The following is a 25,952-nucleotide window of genomic DNA, read 5'->3' on the forward strand; positions in this document are numbered from 1 at the left end:
ACCAGCCAGCCGTTTGAAGCGTCGGAGGCGCGGCAAGGCTGGTTGTTTCAAAAAACCAAACCTGGACAAGACCGCAAAAAACTCCAAAAACGTTGGCGAGAAAAAATAAATTGGCAGGAAGCATATACGGAAGGGCGGCGGGTGCTTTAGAAAGTCCGAAAAGTTGCCGTTTTGGTAATATCATCATCTTATTCTCCCACTCCCAACAGGAGGAATATACTAGAGGAGAAAATTGGGGCCAACGGGGACGAGCAAGAAGAAGAAGAAGAAGAAGTGGACGAAGATTCAGCCTACTTTTTCGCACATATTTTAAACAATCAGATTTTTGAAATTCTTTTACTATGAATATGTAAATGGCTGGGAGAAAAAAGAACAACTATTTCTATTCTTTTTTTAGGGAATCGTTTAGGCTAATAAAAACAACACAGATATAAATAAAATCATCATGAAAAGACGCATGTGGCAACTGACCTGATGCAAGGCAATGCGGTAGCGATGGTCCTTGGAACGTTTAAAGGGTACCCTGTTGCGATAAGCAAACTTAGCGGGACCCGTGGAAAAGATATCAGGAGAGGCGAAGAAACGCAGAGACCAACACACACGATTGGGCCATCACCTCGTCTGCGAATGATTGCGTAACTTGACCATTCGAAGAGAGAGAAGAAATAGCGAGGGATGTGAAAATGAATAGGAACGTTTTTGAGCGACCAATAGCACAATTATCTCATAAACACAACGCAATTCCAAACATTTTTTGTGATTTATGGGATTGGGGTAATGGATAGTCAACCTAGTTGTTTTTTCTTTGAATCCGGAAGAATAAAATGAGGATATTACTATTGATTTTGAATACATTTGCCGCCAAGTTAATTTGTCTTGTTTCTTCACCAAAGTAGTATTAAAGACACCTGTTCAAATTGAATCAAGACTGTTGAAGGGAGGGTGTTGCGCCAAGAAAATCACCATCTGCCCCTCCGGGGTACTCTAGACGTCAACTTTCCCATTGAGTCATAACTTGGAACGTAGACAGAGGATACAGCTTTAACAAATGAATCACAGCACTATCGAAAAGTATGCAAGGTGGAGAAAAAACGAAGTAATATACTTGATAGTAGTATTTTCGTGCTGGTGGAAAAGAAACGTCGGTGGCCGTAGCCGAAGGTCCCCAACGACAACTACAGTAACCAGAAAATGTTTTTTTCGTATCTATTTTCTCGCTTTTCACTGATTTTCGTCTTCATAAAACTTTTATAGCAAAACAATTGACCGAAAGGGCACGAAAATCGAGACAATTAATTCGGAAAATAAATATATTTTTAGATTACTGTAGTTGTCGTTGTGGGACCTTCTCTTCCAGAGCTCCGATTTTTAAAAGATACCAGAATAATATTAAAGCATGTAGGTATCTCACAGAATAGGGGAATTCTCGTAATTTTGAATTCTGCCACCACCCCGAATTTTTCAATTTGCATCCGCGAAAAGAGGATAGCGTGCGAGGTTTCATAGCGAGGTTTCATGTTTGTTCATATCCTACTTTTATGACTTTTAAATTGAAAAGTAGTATCATCGGGGGTGCAAAACTGATGAATATATTTATGAATGAATAGAAGAGATAAAAATACGATCTTGAAACAAAATCTGGTGCACAATAAAGCGTTATTTCTAGAGGACAGCGGCATCGAGAACCAATCCGAAAGGTAGCTTTTGAACGACGCCGATAACGATGGCGTCGTCGGCTACTTCAGTGCCGACAGCGATGATTCGTTCGTAATTGGATACCGATGTACAACGGCATACAACTTGTACTACTACAACTACCAGACAGGCGGCAAGGATAGCAAAAACTACTGCATATCAGACTAAAGTCATTGAAAAATGTGGGACGTAGGGCATATACAGTAGGACACTTCTTTTTTGAAAATCCGTACAGGGAGCGGTGTGTGTGTGTGAGTTGACACGGAAACATAAATGAACGATGATAGAGAAAAAAGAAGACACTTTGGTCGTGTCAAACAGCCAAAAGGTGTTGGTGAGAGGGTGGTCTGTGAAATGGACCGTGAATGAATCACCGGAATAGCTTTATAGGAGTTTTTTTTTGAAAGGCTGAGGAATAGTGAAGTATGAAGAAGAATTTTGATCAGAGGGTTAGTTTTCTAGAACTTTCGTTCTATTAAAAAAGGTTATTGTAGTGTCATGATTACCTCTCCACCGATAGGCGATGCTTATAATTGGAAGGGATGGGCGAGGTGTTATGCCTTTTGACTGCTGGCTATGGGTTTGCTTTGTGAAAAGAGTCAAGGCCAAAGAGATTCCATTCGATTCAAAAGATCCGCACCGGGATGTGTTTATCCGCAACTGACAACACCAAAACAAACTTATTATTGAACCAGAGTAAGCTTTAACTATGATAGATATTTCAATGTTCTAATCGTGATATGCAAATGGCGCGGGAAAAAACCACCCAGTTAGGATACCATAAAACCTGTATTAAAGGGTTCAAATTAGAAAATTTCCGTAAGTTTTAAGTGTAAAATATTCCGGAAGAATTGACCGTATTATTCAAAGAAAATTTTCGGAAAAAGTGGCTGGAAAAAACTCTAATTGAAGGGCCCTCCGGGGGTACCTTGGAACAAAAGGGTCGGCCCTTCTAATAGAGGTTTACGGTACGAATTTTAGAAAAACATAATGAAAGGAACACCCTCTGGCATGTTCAGAACAGAGTTCGAAAATTCGAAATTTCCGACTGGAATATTTCAGAAGCTTTTTTTCGGAATTAGAGATTTTCGGATTACGTTATGTCGAAAGAGGATGCGACAAATTTGCTTGCGGGTCTCTGCGTTTTCAGAATCTTTTTGTCAATTTTTCACCAATTTTTGGAGTTTTGTCATGAGAAAATTAAAATTCAACTTCAAAATTCTTAAATTCCGTAATTTTTCTAAATCTGAATATTCGGAATTTTGAAAATCTGAATTTTCGAGATTCCGAAAATTCCCGAACAGGCCATCCCGAGCACCCCTGACTTTCTCAAAAAAAAAAGAAGCTAAAAAGTCGCTCCGGAAACAATAACAATGGAGGAACACCCGGCCATTAAAATGTGCGAACCAAGAATAATCGGAACGGCGGCATCTATTCAGAGAACACACCTGTAAACCGTAATTGGTCACACTTTTGTGGTTGTTTTTCTGTGTGTGTATGCATACAAACAGATGTGTCGAGAAATTGCCGCCGAAAAGGAAGGATTCAGTCGTAAAGCTGTTGGTTTCAAGGTTCTATTTAACTATGTGAAAAGTCGGGATAACTTACTTTTCGAAAAATAAAAATTCTTGAGCAATATTTCCCGACGCATCGCCCTGAACGAATAAGATGGACAACTATACATGAGCAGTATACGGGGTAGTAAAATAGAGAGAAAGGAGAAAATAGAAAAAAAAAAGAAAATGTTGAATGAGAAAAGAAAATTTTTTATTACAATTATGAACCCCCTCACCTTTATTTTTGTCTTTGGTTAATGTAGAAATTGGTTGCGTTGAAGACGTTGTTGGGGTGGCGGAAAGATCAAGTCTCGCAGCGGCAGCCAGAATTGGAGCAGCCTCCTTCCGGTGGTACGTTCCGACAGCTAATACAGGAACTTTCGATCCGCCGTTATCCATTCTGAACCTTTTCATTGTGACGATAGATCATACAAAATCTACCTAGAAATAGTTCCAGTATCCGTTGAAGACGTCTCTGCAGAATTGTCAGCAAGGTGAGTATTTTCTGCTTTTGCAGAAGACGTTGTCACTTCATTCGACGATGGATTGTTTAATGAGCACACCGTCAATTCTATGGGAGGCTCTGGCACTTTCGAAGTAACTGAAATAAGATTTTGAGACGTAAAAAAGGATTCAGTCGTTTTCAATTAGGTGACTCTACAAGTTGAAAAAAAAGAAGATACTATTCTGGATCAAGAGAGTGTTAGAGAAAATGAGAGGACACGGAAAAGAAGAATTGTTGGACACAACTGGTGAGCACAGGAACAGCTGCCTGTGCGGGGAGAAAGAAAAGTGGACGAATTGGCTTATAGATGAAGAAAAATGTGGATGAAGTTGTAACTTTTTTGATGATGACGTCATTGATAACTGTTTAATATTAGGTGATTAGCCCATGCTTTTTTTACCCATTCAAGCGAATATAGAATAGTCGAAAGTCATTTCTACTGAGCATATGGAAGCTACGATGACTAAATTATACATATCTAAATATCGTATGTCTATAAATAATTGGACCTCTCTCTCTCTCTCTCTCCTCATTCCAAATCTTCTCACATTTACCCTTCTTCTCCTCACCCATCTGTTGAATCTTTAGTAATAACTAGGAGCAATGATTTTCGGAGGCAACAGCTAGTAATACTAAAAAAGGCAGTAGTACCTAAAAATTTCTCTTTCCTGCGTTTTTCTCACGGAGGAAGCGATTATTACCATAATCGATGGACTTTCTCACAAGGGAAAACTTGAAATTGATGCGATATGGCATGAGAAAGAAAAATCGCCATAAATAAATGGATATTTTCCCATATGAAAAATTTCAGTTCTTTTTTATAAAAATAACAGAATAAATCAAGAAAAAGTATAGAGAAAAGGGAAAAGTTGTGAAACGATGTGCTCAAAGAGCCCTCGTGAAGCTCCGTCAGACTGATGAATCATCGATTCACTTGAAACAAAGAAGAAAATTAATTGATTCGAACTGAATCAAATGCGGACACTCAAAACGAAAGTGAGAAAAAAGTAGTTTTGATTGAGGCGGCACGATGTTCTTTCGGTTTTTTCTATGAATAGAATAGTAATATAGGGGTCGTAGGTTAGCAAACATTGATTTGAATATTTTTTCGTTCTTTTTGCTGCATTTTTTAAACAAGAAAATACATAGAAAGTAAAAATGATACTCAAGTGACAAAAGTGTGCAATTTTCATCAGATAAAACATTCCGAAATCATATAAAAATACTTGGCTAAACATCAATGTCCGAAATAGCAAAACACAATAGTCCTTGTTAGTACCGGAACTACAAACCCGCTTTCACAGAGTCAAGTAAAATATCATTGGATATTGAGAAACAAATAATACAACACATTTTCTTGAGTCAATCTTGACTTCTCTATACAATAATCTCGCTGAGCTCACACCAGGTGTCATGCATTTGCCACATCTACCGTAATCTTCAGATTGTTCCCCTCTTCAGAATCGCTCTGCGTCTCTCATACGAAGCGTTGCATCTCACACATCTTCATGAGTGCCATACAACAATAATTATTAGCCGGAAACCCCACCTCTAGGCTCGGTATGCTAATAGTATCATCTCTACAGGATGAAGCTATATTCGTGACTAGTCAAGTATGAAAAATTGAGAAAAAAACCCTTACCATCATCGTCCCGCCTGACCGTCTTGATACGAAATACCTTCCGCGCGACTAGATCCGGTGTAGCCGTTTTGAATAGTCGAGGTACATTCATAGGAGAATCCTGAAAACGATCATGTTCTAAAGAAGATGTTTTTTATAAAGTCTATCCAGTCACTGGTCCAGAAGCAGTAGTAACATCTGGACTAAGTTTTAAGACTTTGACTTTTCGAACTTTCGGTGTCAAAAATAGAAAAAGATAAGGTTTAAAGTTTCAAGGAAAACGACATTTCGTCGAAACCAAAACTGTTATCAATATCAGCCAAAGATAAATTTGGCGACTGAAAGAACAAGCGACATAAATTCTCCGAGGGAGAAACAAGAAGAAATAGAAGATGAGAACCTTTTCAATGTTTCCTGAAGAGTTCCCGCTGAGCCATTAGACATTGACAGCCGTGTGTCTTAAATGCGAGAGAGTGCAGAAGAGTAGGAGACGGAGAGATAAATGAAGAAGGTTGAACATATCAAAGTTGCACAAAGACGAGAGCAAGCATATCACTCAATTGTGGATCATTAAAGTGATAGAAATCACATCAAAATGAAAAATACAATGACAAAAATTGAAATATGGGATAGGGTCTTTTTTTGTTGTTGCGAAATTTGGGTCATCATTGGGCCATACTGGGCCTTTGGGCTATACTACTCGATTTGGTCTTCTGTTCCAGTTTGGAGTGCGTGAGATGGAGGACGTTGGAATCGATACCTTTCTGTAATCTGTTATAGAATTTTTCTGAATTTTGGTTATTCAATGAAAAACGTTTTCGATTCCTAGTGTATAGACTGAACTCCAATCTATAAAGGTGGTTCAAAAAGTTTCCCGAAACGATGAATAAAAAAACTCGAATCAGGTCAAAAAACAGAAAGGAGATCCAGGAGATGGATTTAAAATATTCCTGGGAACCGATTACAGAAACCTTCAGTTGCTATACTTTCACACTGTCAAGTTTGATATTAATTATCTCAATTTCTATGCAAGATATCAAAAAAAGTCAACTGACAAAATTTTTCTATGATAAACAATTTATCAGTTGACAACTTTTTTGAATCTTTGACAGGGACCGAGAAAAATTGGCTCAAGGTTAAAAATTAGGAGGCCCTTCTTTCACAGAGTTCTGAATTTCCTTGCTTCTTCCTTTTCATTTAGAGTACTCTCCAAACTCAACGCTCCAATTTTTATTTCCCTGTATTTCAGTCTTCGTACCCAAAACACTAAACTTCCTGTTCCATATCATTTAGATTCTGAAAAATATTGAGTTCAAAAACTAAATAAATCTGTTCCCCTCTTTTTCCTCTTCTCCTTCAGTAGAGCTCCGCCCACTTCTGGCGGCACTTCACGTGGTTATCAATCTCTTTTCAGTACTCGATTACTGATAAGAGCCGTAGGCTTTATATTTTCCTTTCTTTGTCAATCAGTCCTATCTCTCTTTTTTGTCTTCAATGGTCAATATTTTTCAATCCGTATTTAATTTTTTTTTTACTTTCTTTCTTCCATTGTTGCCTATTCTTTCTTTCTCTTTGTCTTCTTCTTTTCCTTATTTTCCTTCTTCCCTTGCTTCTTCTTTTTTATTGTAAAACTTGCACAATATTCAATTTCAATTTTTTTAGAATTCAAAATGTCAACCCTCCTTGCTCTATTCAGACGTCTTCTTTTCCGTCGTCGTGCAACCACTGACAAGGCTTCAGATGAGAGTGGAAAATCACAAAAGACAAGAACCAAATCTCTCAATATTCCAGCAACGAATAATTCAATTCGCGAAAAAACGAGGTAAGCTTTACAGATGATTCACCAAAACTTTTATCAAATTGCTTATTCTTAACTGAAAACAGAAATTTTTTCCTCTATTTCGAAATCACCATTAATAGAAATTAGGTAGAATGATGATGACGTGGGGTTAAGCCGAATGATGAGTTTTCGATTACTCAGTCAGCTTAATTTAGAATTCTAAATTAGGATTTTGTGATGTAATGTTGAGAATGTGTCTTTCCCTCTTATCAGCTCCACTACTCCGTCAGATGGAGAAGAAAGTACGAAAGAGCCAATTGAAAAACAATTCAAAAACCACCAAAAATCGCATTAAAACTGCAAGTACATATTTTGTTTTTGTGCCATTGATGCAAACAATTTGCAAACCGAAATGGTCATACTGGGTTACTGTAGTTTCTGATTTCAACTTTTGTATTTTGCCCTCTTATTAACTTTTGACTCTAAAATCCGTGTTGATGATAATTTTTAATAGTAGCTAGATTCCCTGATAACCGACTGCGAAGAAATGAAATATAAACTTTTTTCACCTCGAGACCATTTTTATACCTTTTGATAAGAATTAAATATTCTCTATTAACTTTTTACAACCGATCTTTGAATTGTGTCTCCATCTCCTCTCCGAACTACTCAAAACCCATATGAGTTTTTTTCAGAATTCAAGTGAAACGTGGATCGCAGGTTGTCATCCGAAACCGGAGTCAGAGTGTTACCGTCGAGAGGAAACACGTCAGCAGAAGCACTGATAATAAAGTGAGTTACGAACTTTCTGAGGAGAGACGATGAATCACCGAAAGTGATGATCTAGAACTACTGAATCAGCGGGAAAAAGTCATGGGGCTAGGCGTGGTACTTTGTGAGTACAAGAATTAGTGTTGAGTTTTGTGTGATATGATAACCAATAGTGATAAATGTTATGCAGTAAACAGAAATTTTGATTGAGCAAATAAGATGAATTTTGGACTCATAGAGACGCAGTGAAAGAGAGAAAAAAGAAGAGCAGCAGATTAACTGAGTAAAGTAGTTCTCAAAAATTCTCTCAAAACTACAGTAATCTTCATTTTTTGAAGATTTCGAATTTTCGAAGATTACTGTGGTTCTGGGAAAAATCGAACTTTTTTCAAAAATTGAAAATTTGAAGTTTCTCTCAAAACTACAGTAGTCTTTTTTTAAACATTCGAATTACCTTTCAAACCTACAGTAATTCTAATTTTTTAAAAGTTGTCTAGTTTCATCTCAAAACTACAGTAATCTTCTTTTTTTTTAATTTTCGAATTCCTCACAAAACTACAGTACCCTTCGTTTTTTAAGTATTTTATTGATTTTTTTCAAATTGTAAGAAGTTTTGAGAAGATTTAGAAAAGTTTTGAGGAACTACAGGTTCAGATATCTGTAATTTTTCTAATATTTTTTCAACAAATTCCATTTTCAGCACTCTCCATCCACCCGGCGTCAGTCTCATTTCACAATCCACAAATCTGGGAACAATCTACCAACAAGCCTTGCTCCAACTCTTACATCCAGCTACCGTATGAGATCTTCTTCTGCTTCGAAACCTACTATTATCTATATTCATTCCTAAGATCTTTAATTTTTTGTTTTTTAAACAGTTCAATTTATCATTAAAAATCGGTTGATCTCGCAACGGGTTTTTGATTGTTCTTCACTATCAGTTTGTACCAAATTCGTTTTGTTTTTTCTGAAATATTATGAAAGATTTCAAGATATTTCTCAGTTCAAAAAAACACACATCACTCGATCCCAATGTCAGAAATTTGATCACAAAAGGCCATCCAATGCCTCTGTTTACTCAATGAGCAAACAAAGGCACCTAAGAAAGTAGACCACTGCTCATTTTTTCGCTGTTCTCATTTCTATTTTCAAATGCTACCTTTCGGTTTTTTACTTCGTCGTATTCTTGGAGGAAGAAGACGTCGTCGGAATCAGAGTTATTCCAGTGATGTGACTTATCGTACTGTCTATGTTATGCCTGGAGCTCAACAACAAGCTAGTGGATTCAATGAACCTCCACCAGCTTATTATCCACAGGATCCATCTCAACAGACCGCGTTTTATCCACCACAGAAAGGATGCGGAAGGTAATTGCTTTCTAATCGCTTTGGAAGAAAATCAATTAGTTTCAGAAGACGTCGTTGTTGTCGATGAAAAAACCCACATAAAAAATTGAAGATGAAGATTTATTATGACACCATTTAAATTTCAGAATATGCGAAATAAAATCTGTATTTATTTATTGTTGTTTATATTGAAATATCTATTCTAACTAATTTTCGGCCGAATCAGAAAATCGAGAACGCAATTTGTGCCTCTGGTGTAACAACATCAGAGTAAAGCAAACATAATTCGAAGCCTCCTCCTCCTATTTTCATCCTATAAAACCTTTATTCCAAACTCATGTTTATTTCTATTCTAATATGGTTTTCATTATTGCTATCATCCGAAGAATTCTTCGCAAACGTCGTCGCACTCGTGAAGCTGAAATTCAACATGCTAATTATCCACCAGCGGTTTATGGAAATGCACCTCCACCTCCATCTCAAGAATATAGTCAAAGAAGGCGTAGACGCTGAGTGTTTTTTTCAAACTTGTCGGTTGGGCCGGCTGATAACTCGCTTAGAAATCGAAATTGTGTCCAAAACAACCTATCAGATGATAGAGCCCACTATCAGCGAGCTCTAAAACCTCCAAAACCTGGGCCCGGATCCTAATGCCGTTTCCGAAGCCAGTCGATTCTTTTTTGGATGTTGTAGAGCTCTCCGAGCCTTATCATCTGGTATGCTGTTTTGATCATAATTTCAATTTTTGGTTATCAGCCGGCTCGTGCTGGCCCAGAATCGGCCCGTCGACATGTGTGCCTTTTCAGTATATAAGGTTTTCAAGTAGTTTAGTTGCTTAACGGATTTCAACATTATTATATTCTTCATCCATTTTTGCTTTATGGATTGTTTTGGTCTTAATTCATTCCAAGTTATTTTTCAACTATATTTTCGACTAACAATAAATTCCAAGTAACAAAAACCTCGTTTTTCTTGCTAACCGTAAAACATGTATTAGAAAAGCTCCTCTAATAGAAAAGCTCTTCTGCTCCTCCACAACAGCCATCCAATAATCCAAAATATCAACCCAGTGCTCCGGCTCATGGTTCTTGAAATGTGAGTATTTGGGAGACTGCTGGATCTACCTGATCATGAATAAATCTTTATTACAAAATTCGTAACTACGTAAACACACACATAAAAGCAGCTGATACATTTTCTTTGAGCTTTTTTGTAGGAATTTTATAAATTTTTGTTGAAATTTCAGACATATCTATATCACAGGGGGTGTTGGGCTATTTGAATTGCTCCGTTTGGCAACTAAATTTTTGAAAAAATAGGAGAAGTTTTTGGGGCAGGGCGGGATTCATAAATGAGCAAGGTAAAGAGGTTGAGGGGTAGGAGAAAAATAATGCGAAATGAAGAAAGAGTTTTTGGGATAATATTCGAATAGTTTAGACTTTGCTCAGTTGCACACGATCGTTACTGTAGCAGGTTTGACAGTGGAGGCGTCCGTCACGGACACGAACATCGGCCCCGGTAGCTCCGGATCCTGGAATTTATTTATTTATTTTATTGATTTATAAGTTAGGATAAATACCAAGAGAAGTTTTGCAAACATAACATTTGAAGCAGGCGAGATGGTAGAAGAGATTGAGGCTTTCAACAATCATTGCAGCACCACGACCTGGAAACAGTTTTTATCATGTTTTTTAAAATTATTTGACCCCTACCGAGCTCTTCATTGCAGTGTGCACATCTATGTTTTCCACTAACAGCTACCACAGCATCCTGCGATTGGCTTTGCGATTGACTTTGCGAAGTTTGGCTCTGAGACTGGCTCTGAGATTGCATCTGCGTCTCTTCTCTTCTCATGTTATTTCTTGCCACTGGCACTGGATATGTTCTCTCCTCGACTCGACTGTACTCATCTCTTTCGTACTTTTCAGTGATAATTGGTGGTTCCACTGGAGGCATACTGTACTCTCGGTCTCTCAAATATTCACGTTCTCTCTCGCGTTCCTTCTCCATTCGGCGATTGATATAGGTTGGGAGATTGCTGAAAAATATGGATTCAACAAGGAGGATGCGTTTGAGATTTGTAATACCTGAGGGAAGCTGACGTTGTAGCAATTCCTCGTCGATCAACGGAATTTCCAGGAGCTGCCTGGCGTTGTTGGTTGATGACGTCACGCCAGTCACGAGATTCCTAAAACAGAAGGTTGAAACATGCGGTGGGTGGATATAGTGAATGAGGGAAAATGAACATAATTCGGGAGAAATCGCTAATCTATGTGCTGGAGTTTCTAAAAAACTAGAAGAAACAAACTGCATTTTTTATCACTGAAGAAAATAGATTTAAATACCGTAAAACCTGTAATAGATGGGTCCCTTAACTTTCAATTATAAGCCACTTTATCCCGGTTCCTGTAAAATATATATCAAAAAGTTGTCAACAGACAAATTATTCATCATAATATCACTAATATTTTCTCAGTTGACACATTGTTGATATCTTTCACAGAAATTGAGATAATTGAGCTCAAATATGACGGTTGGTGTGGGCTTCTATTAAAGGGGATAGAAATACGAGTTTTTTCTTTTTGAACTTTGAAGTTAGTATATCTAACAAGTGTACATTTCTAGCTCATTCACACAAAACAAAATGACAACTAATCCAGCACTTTTTCATAAATCTTGGTTGTCGTAGTCACTTTTGTATCCTCTTGCTGCTCCTCCCACTTGTACGTGTTCCTCACGAAATCCAAATCCCGAGGAGTCGATCTACTACCACCGTAGTCTCTCTGAATCTGAATATCATAGGTGCGCTCTCGCGGAGCCCGAACATGGTTCCCGGAACGATCGTAGAAACGATGTGAGACTCCACTGACATCGTCAAAGTCAACGTCATCAGGCACATCATCATATCTTGGAAGACGTGATGTTGGTTGTTGACTTCTGGATCTTTGAGGAAAAACGCCATAGGATCCGACGGTATGGAACTCGTCGGAATACCGTGGCTGTTGTTGGCGATGGCGTCTCATTGACGTGTAGCTCTCCTCTATTTCTTCGTCTTCCTCTTCAGAATATCTCTGATAAGATGTCTTTTGATTTGGAATCAGAGATTCAGTTGAATAGAATCTTCGTGGTGGTGGTGGTCGTGGTGATGGATCGGATTCCTGGTGATAGTAGTTGTGAGATGACTTTTTGAGAGCACTTCTTAATGGTGATGGATCTCGTGATGTCTGTAAGATTTTGGTGGTGACAGGGACGTTTGTAAGTTACAGAAACACAATGATACATTAAAAAAACATTCAGATAGAAGTAGTAGTGGTTAGTATTGAAAAAATCCATGTTAGTAGAGGGAAATCACAACTGTTTCATGCACCGATTTCTCCGTATTCAAACATTTGGTTTTTGTGTTTCTAAAATTCTGAACTCACCCATTATCTAAAACTTCTAAAAATATATTTTCTCTTATCATTAACATATCAACAGGACAGAGGGGAACAGGGGAAAATAAGGGTAAGGGAAAATAAAATGTTGAAAAAAGTTTAGAAGAACTTACCACCGGTAACTTTTCAACAACTTCTTCTCCATCAGAATACTCGTTTTTCCACTGTGTTGTACCCTGGAAACTTACAAAATAGAACATAAAACAATTTTCGGATTTGAGAATTCGAAATTAGGTCATTCAGAATTTTTCGCCATGTGAATTCTCGACCCGAAACAGGAGTATTTGTTTTTACGTGCAAGTTCTCTGCCGGCTATTTTAAAGAAGAAAAAGAAAAAGAAGGAGAAAGAGCGCACATCCTCCTTTTATTTCAACAAATAAACTATTTCTATGAACATGATCGGACAAAAAAAAAATCGAAAAAGAGGGCGAGAAACGGGGAGGCAAATTTTGGTAGTGGTGGCAGAAACGATGCAAAAAAAATAGTGAGGGAGAGTGTGGAATCACATTGTTTACACCAGTTTTTTTTCGCATTTTTTGCACTAGGTTTTTTATTCATGAGGCGATTATAAAGTAGTCCGCGTTTTGTTGGAATTTTTAGTAGGAAATATTCAAAAGATCAAAACAGTATTATACTGGTACAAAAAATCGGAGCAGGGTACCACAACGACAACTACAGTAACCTAAAAATGTTTTAATTCTCAGAATTTATTTTCTCCGTTTTCGTGCGATTTTATATTCCGATTTTTTCCTGGAGGGAAAAGTAACAAAAAAACTCTACGAAAAGCTGCGAAATACGAGAAAATAATAAAAAACTCTAGGTTTCGGTAGTTGTCTTCGGGGGACCTTCGACAACGACCAGGGGTGTTTCTCTTCCACAGCTCCGAAATATTTTACCATAATAATACTGAAAAAGATCAGAATTTACCGCTCCCACCTGATTCTCTGGATCTTTCTTTTCTTTCTCTTTACGCTTATTCCTTCCACAGCAGAAGAGCATTCTAGAAACTAATTTCAGAGAAGAAAATATATGAGAGTGTCCTCCCAAACTGTGAGAATAATAATTCTCGCTGCTTCGCTTCTTCTTCGTTTCCCAAACAACACAATAGAGACAATACGAAAAAAGGGGGAAGAAACGATATGAGTCAGGAAATATGATGGCAGACAAGAAAAAAAAAGGATCAGTGTACAGGTTGTACGATTTTTTTTTTGATATGGCTTTTGTTTTTATTATTATTTTAGTAACACCATTTTGTTTGACAAAAAAAACACTCACACTTCTTGGCAACGTGGATCGTTTTAGTGTAGTCGTTGTGGATTCTTCTTCAGAGCCACGGCGACCGTCAAAGTTCAGATTGGTTCGCTGGAAAACAAAATTTCAGGAATTGACTTATCAAAAAGAACTAAAACTAACAGCAATATTCTCATTGCTCAGATGATAGTTTCGAATGGTTCTTGGTTCTTCTTCTCTCTGAGTTTTTGAATAAATCTCTTCCGATTGTTCTCTTCTACTCAAACGACGATCGACTTCAGGGACGAAGTCAGTCAAACGACCAGGCGCATTCTTTTCTTGGTAACTCGTTACTCTGAAAACTTTTAAACGTTGAAAATAAATAATTAAAATTTTTGAATACCTGTAATCTCCATACTCGCTTCTTGCACTGCTTCTATTCGAATCAAAGTTGTCTTTGGCGGTACGGTAGCTCGACAGCGATGTGTCTCTTTTACGATCAAGTGATGACTGAGCAGTGGTTCCACGTGGCAAACTGTTGAAATCCCTAGAGGATCTTGTTGCTCCGGATGAATTGGAGTCACGAGAAGCTCGACTATGTTTCCTCTTGAATTCTGCATACGAGTCAAACGATTTGTTCTCAGTGAACACAGAGCGGGCTTTGTCGAAATTACTCGAGTTTGAAGATGAAGTTGACATTTGTTTTGTGAGCATTGGAGCTGGAGCAGCTGAAACAAGAACTACTTGAAACTTTTAAAAATTCTGCTTGATACTTACGAGCTCTCAAAATAAGAATATCGGCTTCTCCAACACGGGCAGCTTCGTGAAGAATTCTGGTCACTCCAGATTGATATTTATCTGACATATCTTCTCCGTTGATTGAGAGTATAGTGTCACCGACCTGAAAATATGATTTATTTCTAAAAATAAAAGTTAAATTATACTTACCAAAAGGCCGGCCTTATCAGCTGGTGACCCAACAATCACGCTCTCCACAATAACTCGATTTTCTCTTTTAAAAGTGCTGAATCCCATTCCTTTGTGCACTGGTTGGGATCCCATGACAACGTTCAAAGTGAACATTCCATCTTGTTTCGAAATTGAACTTGCACTGTATCTCCGTTGTCTTGGGTAATCATTGTTTTGTTTTGGATAGTAAGCTGCTGGAGATTCATCAAATGGAATATCAACAGCATGATAGATTCTGGTGGTTGAGGAAGATTTCATTGGTGGAGGAGCATGCGTTTGGGCTTGTGGTCGGTGGTGATCCTGGAAAATATTATTGCAGATATTATTAGGACTTTCAGAACTTCCTACCTCCATAATAAAATCACTTCTTGGATACTTGGTAGCTGTGACAGTTGCCTTCTGTTCTCTATTCAACTCCACCGTCAAGTCAATATTCTCAGTTCTCGATTCGAAATCATTGTTCTCTTGAGCAGCTCTTGATACGAAAGGTTTCACCCCTTCTCTTGGTGGTGGCTGTTTGAAAGTGGCCTCAACACGAGCATTTGTTACCGGCATGTATTGATTCTTTTCTAGTAAACGAGAGCTTTCCTGAAATTTCTTTCTTTCAGAAAAAAAAAACATTTGAAATACTAACCACGTAGCTTCTGGAGTTTGTCGTCAATTCCTCGTCTTTGTCACTTTCAGATGGGCACTGATCATAATAGGTGTCTTTTTCGAGGCTACGATAGATTGGAGCGTAGTCTTGACTGCGCGACAGTTTCAGAGGAATCAGTACTTGATCTAGCTTTTCTTCGACTGGAGGAGGTGGAGGTGGATGATGAGGGGGTTCTTCGTCGATGAGACTTTTTGGTGAGACGAATAGATCGGTACCTGAAAAATAGAAAATTGATGAGTCAGAAAATATATTGTTGTAGACAAGATTATATTTTTATCCTCTAATAAAAAGGCACCCTTTAATAAAACGGCACTCATTATTTCCGGTAATAGACTCGCACTCAAACTTATAAAGTTATGCTGAATTATCTAGATTCGTGTAAAAGATATCGAAAATTCGTTAACTGGTTGAATATTTATCATAATATCACCAATATTTCATCAGTTGAAACATGTTTGATATCTCTCACAGAAATCGAGATATTTGAACTCAAAGCTGAAGGTTTGGGTGGGTTACTGTATTAGAGGAAATATGGTATCTTGAGTCGGATCATTTTCTTCAAATAATTGCAAACGGGCAAAATATGGAGCTTGAACGGACCAAAAACGGATTGGCTTGTTGGGAACTTTTCCGTTCGATCCGTTACGGAGTCGGTACAATCCGCATGCGGTTTCTATTTCATACTTGCACGAAAGTGAAACATTCGTAACGGTTAGTTCGCAAACTACCTATGCCATTATTTAAAAAAAAACTCACTTCTCGGCGAGAATTCCGACGTTGATGGTGATCCAACTGTTCGATTGTCGATTCCAGAATCGTTATTTAATTCGTCACTGGAACTTTGCAATGGGGATACTGTAGATGCCGAGTGTTGACGCGGAAGAGCTGGTCGTGAAGCGGAATTCACTTCAAGAATTTCTTCTTTGGTCTGAAAATGGAATTTTGAATATGAAATTATTTGGGTTTGTTGTGAGTGTATTTACTGAGTCATGACCTAAATGGAAGTTATATGACTTCCTATCTTTTTTCGGTTAACAATACCCCTACACATAAGAATTCGAATCGAGACAATAAAATCTGAAAGTCTCAAAAAAGTTAACGTTTCAACAATATAACATATCGACATATACACACAAAAATCGTACAATACACTCTTATTCTTCTCAACTTCCCCGTTCCTTTTTCTTCCCTTTCCTGGAGGTTTTCTCTTCTACGGAAAGTGAATGGGCGGGGACTTCTTCTTCTTCTTCTTCTTCTTTTTCTTCTTCTTCTTTTGTATATTAGAAGATGATATGTATATTGTTACAAGACGTGGATGACTAACACCTGAGTTTGGGAACAAAAAGGGAACACAGAAAAAAACAGTGATGAAAGTTGTTGTTCCCAAAATGTGCTACTGGAGAAAAGGAAGAAGGAAACCCTCCTCGTTGTCAGTTTTTTCGAGTAGACATTGGTTACGATTTATGCATAAAAAAGTATAAAAACTGGATTAGTTACGGTTTTGGCGCAACAAAAAAATGTATTCAATGGTATCCGGGGGGAAGTATATGATTCAGAAAAAGGTATTAGAGAGTAGGAAAGAAAAGGTAATTAGAGGTAATAAAGTATGGAAAACGGGATGAGAACTGGAAAATAACATTTTTTTTTCTCAAAGAAAATAAAAAATTGCACGGTAAACTATTCAGAAATCAAATTCGTCTTACCACCAACATATCGTCCCATTTGACACTTTTATTCCTTGACTTCCTTTCCTCTTCATCAAACAATTCTACAAAATTGCTTGGAAGAGTTCCAGACGCCGTTCCAGAAGACGTCGGATATGATGATGTCATCATTTCAACATCAGCAGCTCTTCCACCACCTCTTCTAGTTGTGATCTCTACGTGTACGTATCCGCGTTGATCTCTCGTCAGACGTGGTACAGCTTCGTTTGGGAATAAACGACTCCATCTGGGCCACGCCCCCTCTTCTGAGCTCATGTAGTCGTCGTATCACGTGGAGTTTATATAGGGACCGGAAGTGACGAATTAACGGGAAAGGTGTGAAAAAGGGAACACGGTCAAAACAAGAGATTTGAGTATGGAGGACACGACACAGACTGTCTCCCACGAAATATTTCTATAATATTTTCGAGATGCAGTCAGAGAGAGAGAGTGAAACGTATGCGCCTTCCAAAAAAGATTACATCGAAAAAGTTGGCCGAATCGACTGGATGCATTGGTGTCGCGTATTACCAAATTCCGAATAGCTCGAAATAGTGTGAGATTCGAGGAGACGCAGACTCGAGACCGTTTATATCTACTACCATGTATCTCCCCGCTTTATATAGATGACAAAGCCCCCGGGGGTTTTCATAAATATATTGAAATGACAAACTTTTCGTTGTTTGTGAGAAGGGTTTGAATTCTTCTCTACAGATTCTGTATATTGGTGCTTAAGGGCAGGGATCCATATTTGAGTTTCAAAAAACATGTTACATTACTCTTCCACGTGTTTGATACATGAGTTGTACTTGATTGAGCATGTACTGTAACCTTTTTACAAATCTTGTTTGTTATTTATTTTTTTGAATAAATCAAGGTGCTGTACTATATTTTTGACAGTGATGTATACCAAACGAGCCGCTGAAGAGCAAGATCCGGTTATTTCTTATCAAATAGAATTTGTTTTTCCCTAGAGGACAACATAGGTAAACTTGTAATAGCTTTAGTACAACGGGAGTTGAAAAATGTAAACACTACGAACTACACAACTTCAAAAAATAAAAAGAGCTCCGACAAATTTTGAGCCTATTTATTTCTGTAAAAGATATTGGAAAGTAGTCATCTGATAAAATATTTGTGATATTATAATAAACTTTTTATCAGTTGACAACTTTTTGATATCGTTTCCAGGAAACGAGATAAATTGGCTCAAATCTGATCTGGGGTACAAAGTGATTTAGGTATACAAAATCTACAATTCAAGGGTACATTTTTGCACCCTCCAAATTATTTGCTATGTTTACGGTATCTTTCCCAAATTTAATGTTTTCAAAATCCTATTTCAAAAATAGAGATAGTTGAAAACTCGAGATTTAGCAGGATTATTTTTCAAAAATTCATTTAAACCCAAATTTGAAAAGTGCTCTTGAAAAGTTGTGAATGCCGTAAAACCTTTAGAAGGGTCCCCAGTCAACTATTAGTTGATTTTTCTCTGCTCCCAAGCAAGATATAGATAGTATTTTAACCGACAAAACAATTCTGGCATTATGACAAACAATTTGTTAGTTGACAACTTTTTTATATCTTTGACAGAAACCGAGATAAATTGACTCAAAGTCAAAAGTTAGGGATTTTTTCTATTACATGTGTTACATTACTTTATCTTCCCATAGAACACTTCAATAAGCTCGGTCCGAGTAACATAAGAAGCGATAGAAATGTGGTGAAAGCGAAAATAGGCTAATATAAATTTCAATTTGAAATAAACATACCACACCACCGCGAACCTTGATTCGTAAAACAGAAATCTCCTTTGGACTGAAAGGACAATTTGCATTTGCACAGAATTCCGGTGGAATCACACTCAATGGTTTCTCCACTGATACAGTTGGCATTTTTCAGATCGGTTGGGGAACGAAACGAACAAAACCACGAATAGGTTTTCTTGAGAAAGCAAGCTCGAGCTCCTAACTCTTTTTTTGTTCCTTTTACTTTTCATTTCATTTTTCTTTACTCCCCAACCAGTTATCGGTATTTCCGGTGAGATATTGTGCTTGATGAGGAGGGTTTAGACAACAAGACTTGTCAAACTTTTAGTTATTTTCGAGGTTAAAACAAACAAAACTACTATGAGGGAGAGACGCTTTGCGCAATGAGAGAATGAAGGAGCACGCAGGACAACATCAAATATGTGTGTACGAGATGGTGGTGGAGCAATTTTTAGAATTTTTGGTAATATGGGTTGTTGTCAACTACGAGTACTGTGAGCACAAAACATAGGGACTTCATTCATAATCAAAATATGTAGTAGATTCAGTTGTCATACTAGTTACTTTGACTACAGTACCCTCGAAAATCAACTATCCCAAATTTTCCATTTTTTAAAAGAAATATATATTTTCAGGGAAATTTTTCATAAAAGGAGGTAAAATAAAATTACCTTTCTCGGTTGGTAGGAAGCATATTCTTCTTGTCGTTTTGGTGTTACTACAGTATTCTCTGAAACCGCTCGATCTCCAAATTTCTCCTTTCTCTTCTTCCTCCATGTATCCAAATTAGCTCGCCAAGGCTCACTGTCATCGTCAAACTTTTGCTGAAACAAATTACATAAAAATTTCTGGTACCCCTTCCAACCCATTACCATTTGTCGCTGTCCTTGAAGCATCTTTTCTCTTTGTGCTTTTTGTTGTTGTGCCATTTGTAGTGTGTTTTTCGCAGATTCAGCCATTTCGTCGCCGCCTTTTGTGACGGCGACGAACTGGAACGGATCCGAGGATTTTTGTCCCGGTCCTCGTAGCATTTTTGCTCCGGGTCTGCAACGAAACCTTTGTGCACAAGTTTTCAAAAGATTTCGCTCCCGGGTGGGCTCGAACCACCAACCTTTCGGTTAACAGCCGAACGCGCTGCCTATTGCGCCACGGAAGCACGAAAGAGACAGGAAACATTTGCCTACATGAATGCGCCGTGAAAAGATAAAAGACGCAGCTACACCAATATATTGGTCATAGACAGGAAAAAAAGGGGAGCCTAGTCGAAGTTGAAAGAAAATGATGACCGCCATTCAAAACTATTATCAAGACAGTGAAAAAGTATTAGAAGGTGCGAAAAAGAAAAGGGAAATCTTCGTCTGTGTGGAAAGCATATGGTGTGAAGACGTCGGAAGTCAAAAACAGAAAAAAAAAGAGAAAAACAAGTGTATTTTTTCTGGTAATTGATGTTTCTTTCCAGCTTTCGCCTCTCCGTTGTCTTACCAATAGCTTATTTCAGAGACCAGAAATCCTTTTGGAAAAAGCGAGAGTTTGAAAAATATAGAAAATGGGTAAAAGGATTTCTGATGGTGTGTAACACTGTGTTTAAAATAGGTTACTGTAGAAGTCAAATGGGAAATTTGAACCGTTTGAAATCAACTTACAAATCAAACTACAAAAATCTATTTCTAGAGAGATTCAGATTATTTTTTCAGATCGGGAATCAAACCGAAATGGTCCACAATAAAGAAAAAACGTTGATCCAAAGAACCGTAAAAACAAAGTGGAGATTCGACGGAGTTGTTATATCCTCTCACTCTCTCTCACTCCTATATATCCGGTCATTCATTGGCGGCTCACCAATCGTTTTTCCATGCTCTCCCATTCATTTGTTTATCTTCTCTCGCCTCTCCTCTTCCCATGCTTTCCAAGATGGTCGAAACCAGACACTATGGAGTCTTGGTCAGTTAGTGAGGTCACTTTTGGAGTTTCGCCAAAAAGACGAACAGAATTTTTTGAGATGATTGGAAATACCAAAGGGCTGTAGCCATGGAGAAATTATTCATGAATCAAAATTGAGGTCAGCTGCTCAGAAACTCTAGAAACATGAAAAGTTGAGTTTAAAAAATTCTGCTTGATCAGAAATGGGACTGGGCATGGGACAAAAAACATCAAAATAGAACAATTTAGCCTAATGATTTAGGCCATTAGTTATTGGAAATCGGAAACAATTAAACCATCGTTTTACTATTTGACCCCAAATTAAACAAAACCACTCTACCTCTGTAATAACCCAAAGAGGGAAATCCTCGTCAGGTCTGATCGCCCTGGCGAGCCATCAGGCTAGTTTTTTAAATGGAGGGAGAGAGAGAGAGAAAAAAGAGGTGATATGCCTACAATAAGTGTGCTTAATCTCCACTTTTTCGCGCTTGCTTGATACATGAGTGGCTCGTGGTTCTTGGACTCCGCGCGCGTTTTTGGGCAAAATGCGTTCACTTTTCACGTTGCGCGGCATAATGGGCAACGACAAAAGGAAGAGTTTGCGACTAAAAAGAAGACAAAAAACAGTCAAGGATTGGTTTAGGATGATTCTGAATTGTTTAGTTCAGAATTAGTGTCTTTCAAAAGAAGATATGAAAATCCTGACAGTTGGATGCTATTAAATCGAAACTTATAAAAACTTTGTTTATCAGAATAACCTTCTGTGACTTCATAAAGTTAGATTATAATTTTACAAAATTTTGGCAGTTCTTTCATTTAAAAAAAACTTTCTCATCTAGCTAGGCTTACGTAAAGTGGGTTTGCTGGGACGGTTTCGCCCAATAAAATATCGTATGAGAAATTAAATTAAATCAGATGTCTACTTGAATTCGGCAACATATTCTACCCTAACTAGAGAAAAAAACTTAATTTACCTAATTTTCGCTAAGCGAAAGTTTTTCGAAGGAAGCGAAAGTTTTTCGAAGCGAAGTTTTTCTATGTGTGCCAATGATCATACCTCAATTACCCCTCAAAATGTGAGACTTACCCAAATTCGTCTTCCGGATAATCAGAACCAAGATTTGGTGGATATTTTGCCACCTGAAAAAAAGAATGTTTTAACAAGTCATAGAGCCGAGAAAACAAAACAGAACACATAATAAGTGATAAACGATGGACAGTATTAGATAGAAAGATAGAAGGACATTAGGACAAGAGATTCAAAATCGAATGCAAACTTGTTTTCTAGAATGAATCAAAAATTTCGAAAAGAGATGTTTCAAACTGAAGAAACTGAATAGAAGTTCTTACCTTTCTTCAATGACTCATTCTCGAAAAACGGAACACTTCTACATTTCATTTTATGTCAAAAATCTATCAAAATGCCAATCAAACACAACCACTAAAAATGTCCCGGTTATCAGTCAGTTTTTTTTGGTGACTGAGGGAGAGTATGTGAGTCCTTGAAATGTAAATACAGTCAAAAATGTGCCAGCGTTTTTTGAGGTCTTTTTATGGATACAGATAACACAGAAACACATTTTTGAAACATGAAATCATCGTGTGGCAGTTAAGAGCAATGATGATGAAAAATATTATGCTATATACAAAAATCGGAGATGTGCGAGAGAAAATCTGGTGGCCGAACTACCGTAGTTCACAAATTCATGTTTCCTCTAATTTTTTTCATTTTTATCCATTTTCAGGCAGTTTTTTAGATTTATAAAAAGTTATTTTCCGACTTGTTTGGAGGTTTCCAACACAAAAATTGTCAAAAAGCAAGACTAATCGAGAAAAACGGACCGAAAATTTTTGGTTACGATAATTTTCGTTACGGGGACCGTTGGCCACGCATCCAAGCTATTCTTTTCCACAGATCCGATTTTTCATGCAAGCATAATAGTTTAAAAAGACAAACAGTAACACATTACGGATACCTTCACTGCGTAATCATTTTCAATCATTTTTGCGAATCTGAAAAAATAGGAATTTTTGAGAAAAAAGAACGAATCGATACATCTTGTGATTGAAATTTAAAATCAGATGAGCTGAAACTCAAATAGAACGCAGCCAACAAAAATAGAAAAAAATAGGAAGAAGAGACTCTGAGTAAATAAAAAACTGAGTTTAACTTGTGAGAAAAAAAAAAATAAATTCAATGACTTCTCGAGTTTATACAAGTAACAAAAAATGGAGGAAAAAACACAGATTTTGTGGTGGAAGAATGGGGGAAATGGTGGTCAAAAGACAGAAAAGGGGATATAAAATTTTATGAAATTTCTAAATTTCTCTTGTGGATAATTTCGGAAGAAACCCCAAAACCAGAATTGTTGAATTCAAAATGAATTTGACACGATAATTTGATAATCAGAGAAATGAGAGTGAATGTGTCTCGTGTGGAGAGGAGAAAGTGACCAGATCTTCTCCGATTGAATATTCAAATTTCTTCGATTCTCGTCCCCTTTTTCTCTTTTCATCTCCATGGATGAAGTCGTAAAATTTATGTCTGCGTCTCTTCGTCTTCATTACTATCTCGTCATCCTACAGATTTTTGGATCAGTAATAAGAAAAATAATGTATGTCGGTCAAAGGATATATTATGGATCAGTTATCAGTTGGTGTTGATTTGGGGATAGTCGAAAAGCGGCAGAAAATGGGCGACCTGTGGAAATAAACATAAGAGAAGACGGTGGATCAGGAAAGGAAAATAATCTGGAATCTGGGAGTTTTATAGACAAATAACTATTTCTAATATCTTGCAAAACAGTGCAATTATAATAATTTTTTTACTACAAAACCTTCTAAAAAACTTGTAACCGTATGTTCAGTTCTATTTTCTGAAAAAAAAGAAAGAATTTCTGGAAAGATCACATTTCCGATCTTTTTTCTGCCAAAGCAATTATTTTCAGACTTGGGTTTTCTAGATTTTTTAAAAGGTATACAGTATTTCCTGACTCAGACGATTTTCCATTAATCAATTTTCCCTCCTACGATTAAACTTTGACCTCAATCGTTTAGATTTCTGCAATATATAAGTGTCAAGTTTGAACTCAATTATCTCTTCTTTTATAAGAGATATAAAAAATGTGTCAACTGATAAAATACTCCTGATTTTATGATACACAATTGATTAGTTAACGACTGTTTTGTATTTTTAACGAGAACGGAGATGAATAAATTAGCTCAAAGTTTGAAGTTAGAGACCCTTCTATGTATTACACAGGGTTTACATTACTAATCATTAAAGTCCTGGCTGTTTTGCTCCAATAACTGATTTTTGAGATTTTGGTCACCTATAATTGAGCTTACAATTAGCTCATCTACAGTAACAGGAAAGGGTCACAAATTTAGATGCACCTTGAAAATTGTAGGCACAGTCTCGGGGATCTCGCTTCCTGTCAGAGATATGAAAAAGCTGTTAATTCGGGGATCTAATTAATCTAAAACCTCGAATTTCAGTTATGGCAGGAAAAAAACAACTAAAAGCAGCTTATTACGGAAAAACTTAAGTCATCATTAATACACATAAATATTACGAGAAGATGTGAAAGAACGGATAAATGAAGGGTATTAAAATAGAGGAAGCATGAAAAATTTGCAGTAATGTTACACCGGGGATCAGAAACAGAAACAAGGTGGTGGAACGGTTGTCATCGATGTTTCTTACGTCCAATCCTTCTTTCTATTCTGTGGTTTTCTTCAAAATGACATGCATATGCTTTCGTTCCGAAACAACTAGGTATCCTTCTCTCTTACTCTTCTTCTTATTCTTTTCTTCAAGAAAACACATTATGCAAATGGCGACCAGGTCGGTGTTGATTGCCCGAAACAGGTGTCCTGCTGTGTATTGGGAGGAGGAAAAAGAGGGACTGCCGCAAAATCCATACAGTCATTTTGGCTGAATTACGAACCGCCAATTATTACCTTTCCATTTGCGCCAAGGAAGTCACCTATTTCGGATGGGAGGTCAAATGTTGAAGAACAGCTGTTTGACCAGATTCCGAATGATTTATTCTGCGTGACGAGTTACGTAGATTGAGTTGAATGGAGACAAGATAGGTGGGATTGGAAAATGTTGAAATCTGTGTTATGGTACCGAGAGTTGATTCCGAACGAAGGATTTGAACTAATCAAGAATCTGAAGCCTGATTCAAGAGACGAGATTCTAACATTTTTTAATTAAAAAAATGACCGTTTTTTGGAACCAACGAGGTTGCGCAACTTTTCGAAAACTTGTCATACATTCTTGTTTCAGCAAATCATACTTCAAAACATTTTCAGCAAGAACCCCTGTAGAATGATTCATATCATTTTGAGTTTATTCGAAGATTCCAGTTTCGACGTCTTCTGGAGTCTCGCCTGAAACTTTGCAAACCAAAATAACTCCCCACTGGTTTAAAAGTACCGTAACCACAAACCATTTTTAGTTTTAACTACAAATCATTTTTGGTTTTAACTATAATACATCAAACCTTGATATAGGAAAGGGGGTATTTCAAAATTTATTTAATCGTCGATTTTTTTTTTGAAAATCCAGAAAAGTCTGTGACAATTAGACAGATCTCATTACTTGAAGTATAAAAAGTGTACACTATGTTGAATTTTGATGAAAAAAGCAGAGATGTAGGAATCTCAATGGTTTTACATTCATTATGATTTTTTATTCATTTCTCATTAATTTATTCATGTTCACGTGAAAAATATTTATTTAGATCATCAAATATAAAAAAAAGAAGATATTTGAAAAACACAGAAAGGAAGGCACTTCTTTTCTGTGTAGAAAAGAATAGACACGTAAAAAGACAGAAAAAGAATCAACTTACTTTCTGTGCTTTTTCTGTGTGGGGGAAAATAATGAATTTGAGTGATGAGCTGAAGTGATGGCGGATTTGAAGATTGGCGACATCCACTGTGAGTACTTGATACGAACCTGTTACTGCTGGATTACTTTTCAAAATC

The 25,952-nt window shown here is 37.2% G+C and overlaps 5 protein-coding genes and 1 non-coding gene across 6 annotated transcripts; 2 read left to right on the forward strand and 4 right to left on the reverse strand.

Annotated features, from left to right (window-relative positions):
• Window positions 1-1,662: 1,662 nt before the first annotated feature.
• Window positions 1,663-4,329, reverse strand: CBG25928 (the record flags this gene model as incomplete). Its single annotated transcript, XM_045244026.1, has 4 exons — window positions 1,663-1,847; window positions 3,488-3,651; window positions 3,693-3,852; window positions 4,305-4,329. 4 exons carry the CDS (start codon window positions 4,327-4,329, stop codon window positions 1,663-1,665), a joined length of 534 nt encoding a protein of 177 aa, XP_045099849.1.
• Window positions 4,330-7,047: 2,718 nt separating this feature from the next.
• On the forward strand, window positions 7,048-8,778 carry CBG16552 (the record flags this gene model as incomplete). Its single annotated transcript, XM_002641825.1, has 3 exons — window positions 7,048-7,199; window positions 7,853-7,949; window positions 8,629-8,778. 3 exons carry the CDS (start codon window positions 7,048-7,050, stop codon window positions 8,776-8,778), a joined length of 399 nt encoding a protein of 132 aa, XP_002641871.1.
• Window positions 8,779-9,080: 302 nt separating this feature from the next.
• Window positions 9,081-9,299, forward strand: CBG25929 (the record flags this gene model as incomplete). The annotated part of the gene is made up of 1 exon (XM_045244027.1): window positions 9,081-9,299. One exon carries the CDS (start codon window positions 9,081-9,083, stop codon window positions 9,297-9,299), a length of 219 nt encoding a protein of 72 aa, XP_045099850.1.
• Window positions 9,300-10,707: 1,408 nt separating this feature from the next.
• Window positions 10,708-19,160, reverse strand: Cbr-lim-8 (the record flags this gene model as incomplete). The annotated part of the gene is made up of 15 exons (XM_002641826.1): window positions 10,708-10,805; window positions 10,854-10,940; window positions 10,987-11,312; window positions 11,362-11,462; window positions 11,938-12,498; window positions 12,822-12,884; window positions 13,984-14,070; window positions 14,122-14,293; window positions 14,342-14,666; window positions 14,716-14,839; window positions 14,887-15,207; window positions 15,256-15,495; window positions 15,542-15,777; window positions 16,319-16,490; window positions 19,038-19,160. 15 exons carry the CDS (start codon window positions 19,158-19,160, stop codon window positions 10,708-10,710), a joined length of 3,036 nt encoding a protein of 1,011 aa, XP_002641872.1.
• On the reverse strand, window positions 18,356-22,957 carry CBG16555 (the record flags this gene model as incomplete). Its single annotated transcript, XM_002641827.1, has 5 exons — window positions 18,356-18,388; window positions 19,706-19,858; window positions 19,907-20,078; window positions 22,042-22,094; window positions 22,931-22,957. 5 exons carry the CDS (start codon window positions 22,955-22,957, stop codon window positions 18,356-18,358), a joined length of 438 nt encoding a protein of 145 aa, XP_002641873.1.
• CBG28899 lies at window positions 20,118-20,190 on the reverse strand. The gene has a single exon. It is a non-coding gene (tRNA).
• Window positions 22,958-25,952: the final 2,995 nt, after the last annotated feature.

The sequence above is a fragment of the Caenorhabditis briggsae genome (assembly GCF_000004555.2).
Source record: "Caenorhabditis briggsae complete genome, chrIII, whole genome shotgun sequence".
NCBI lineage: Eukaryota > Metazoa > Nematoda > Chromadorea > Rhabditida > Rhabditidae > Caenorhabditis > Caenorhabditis briggsae.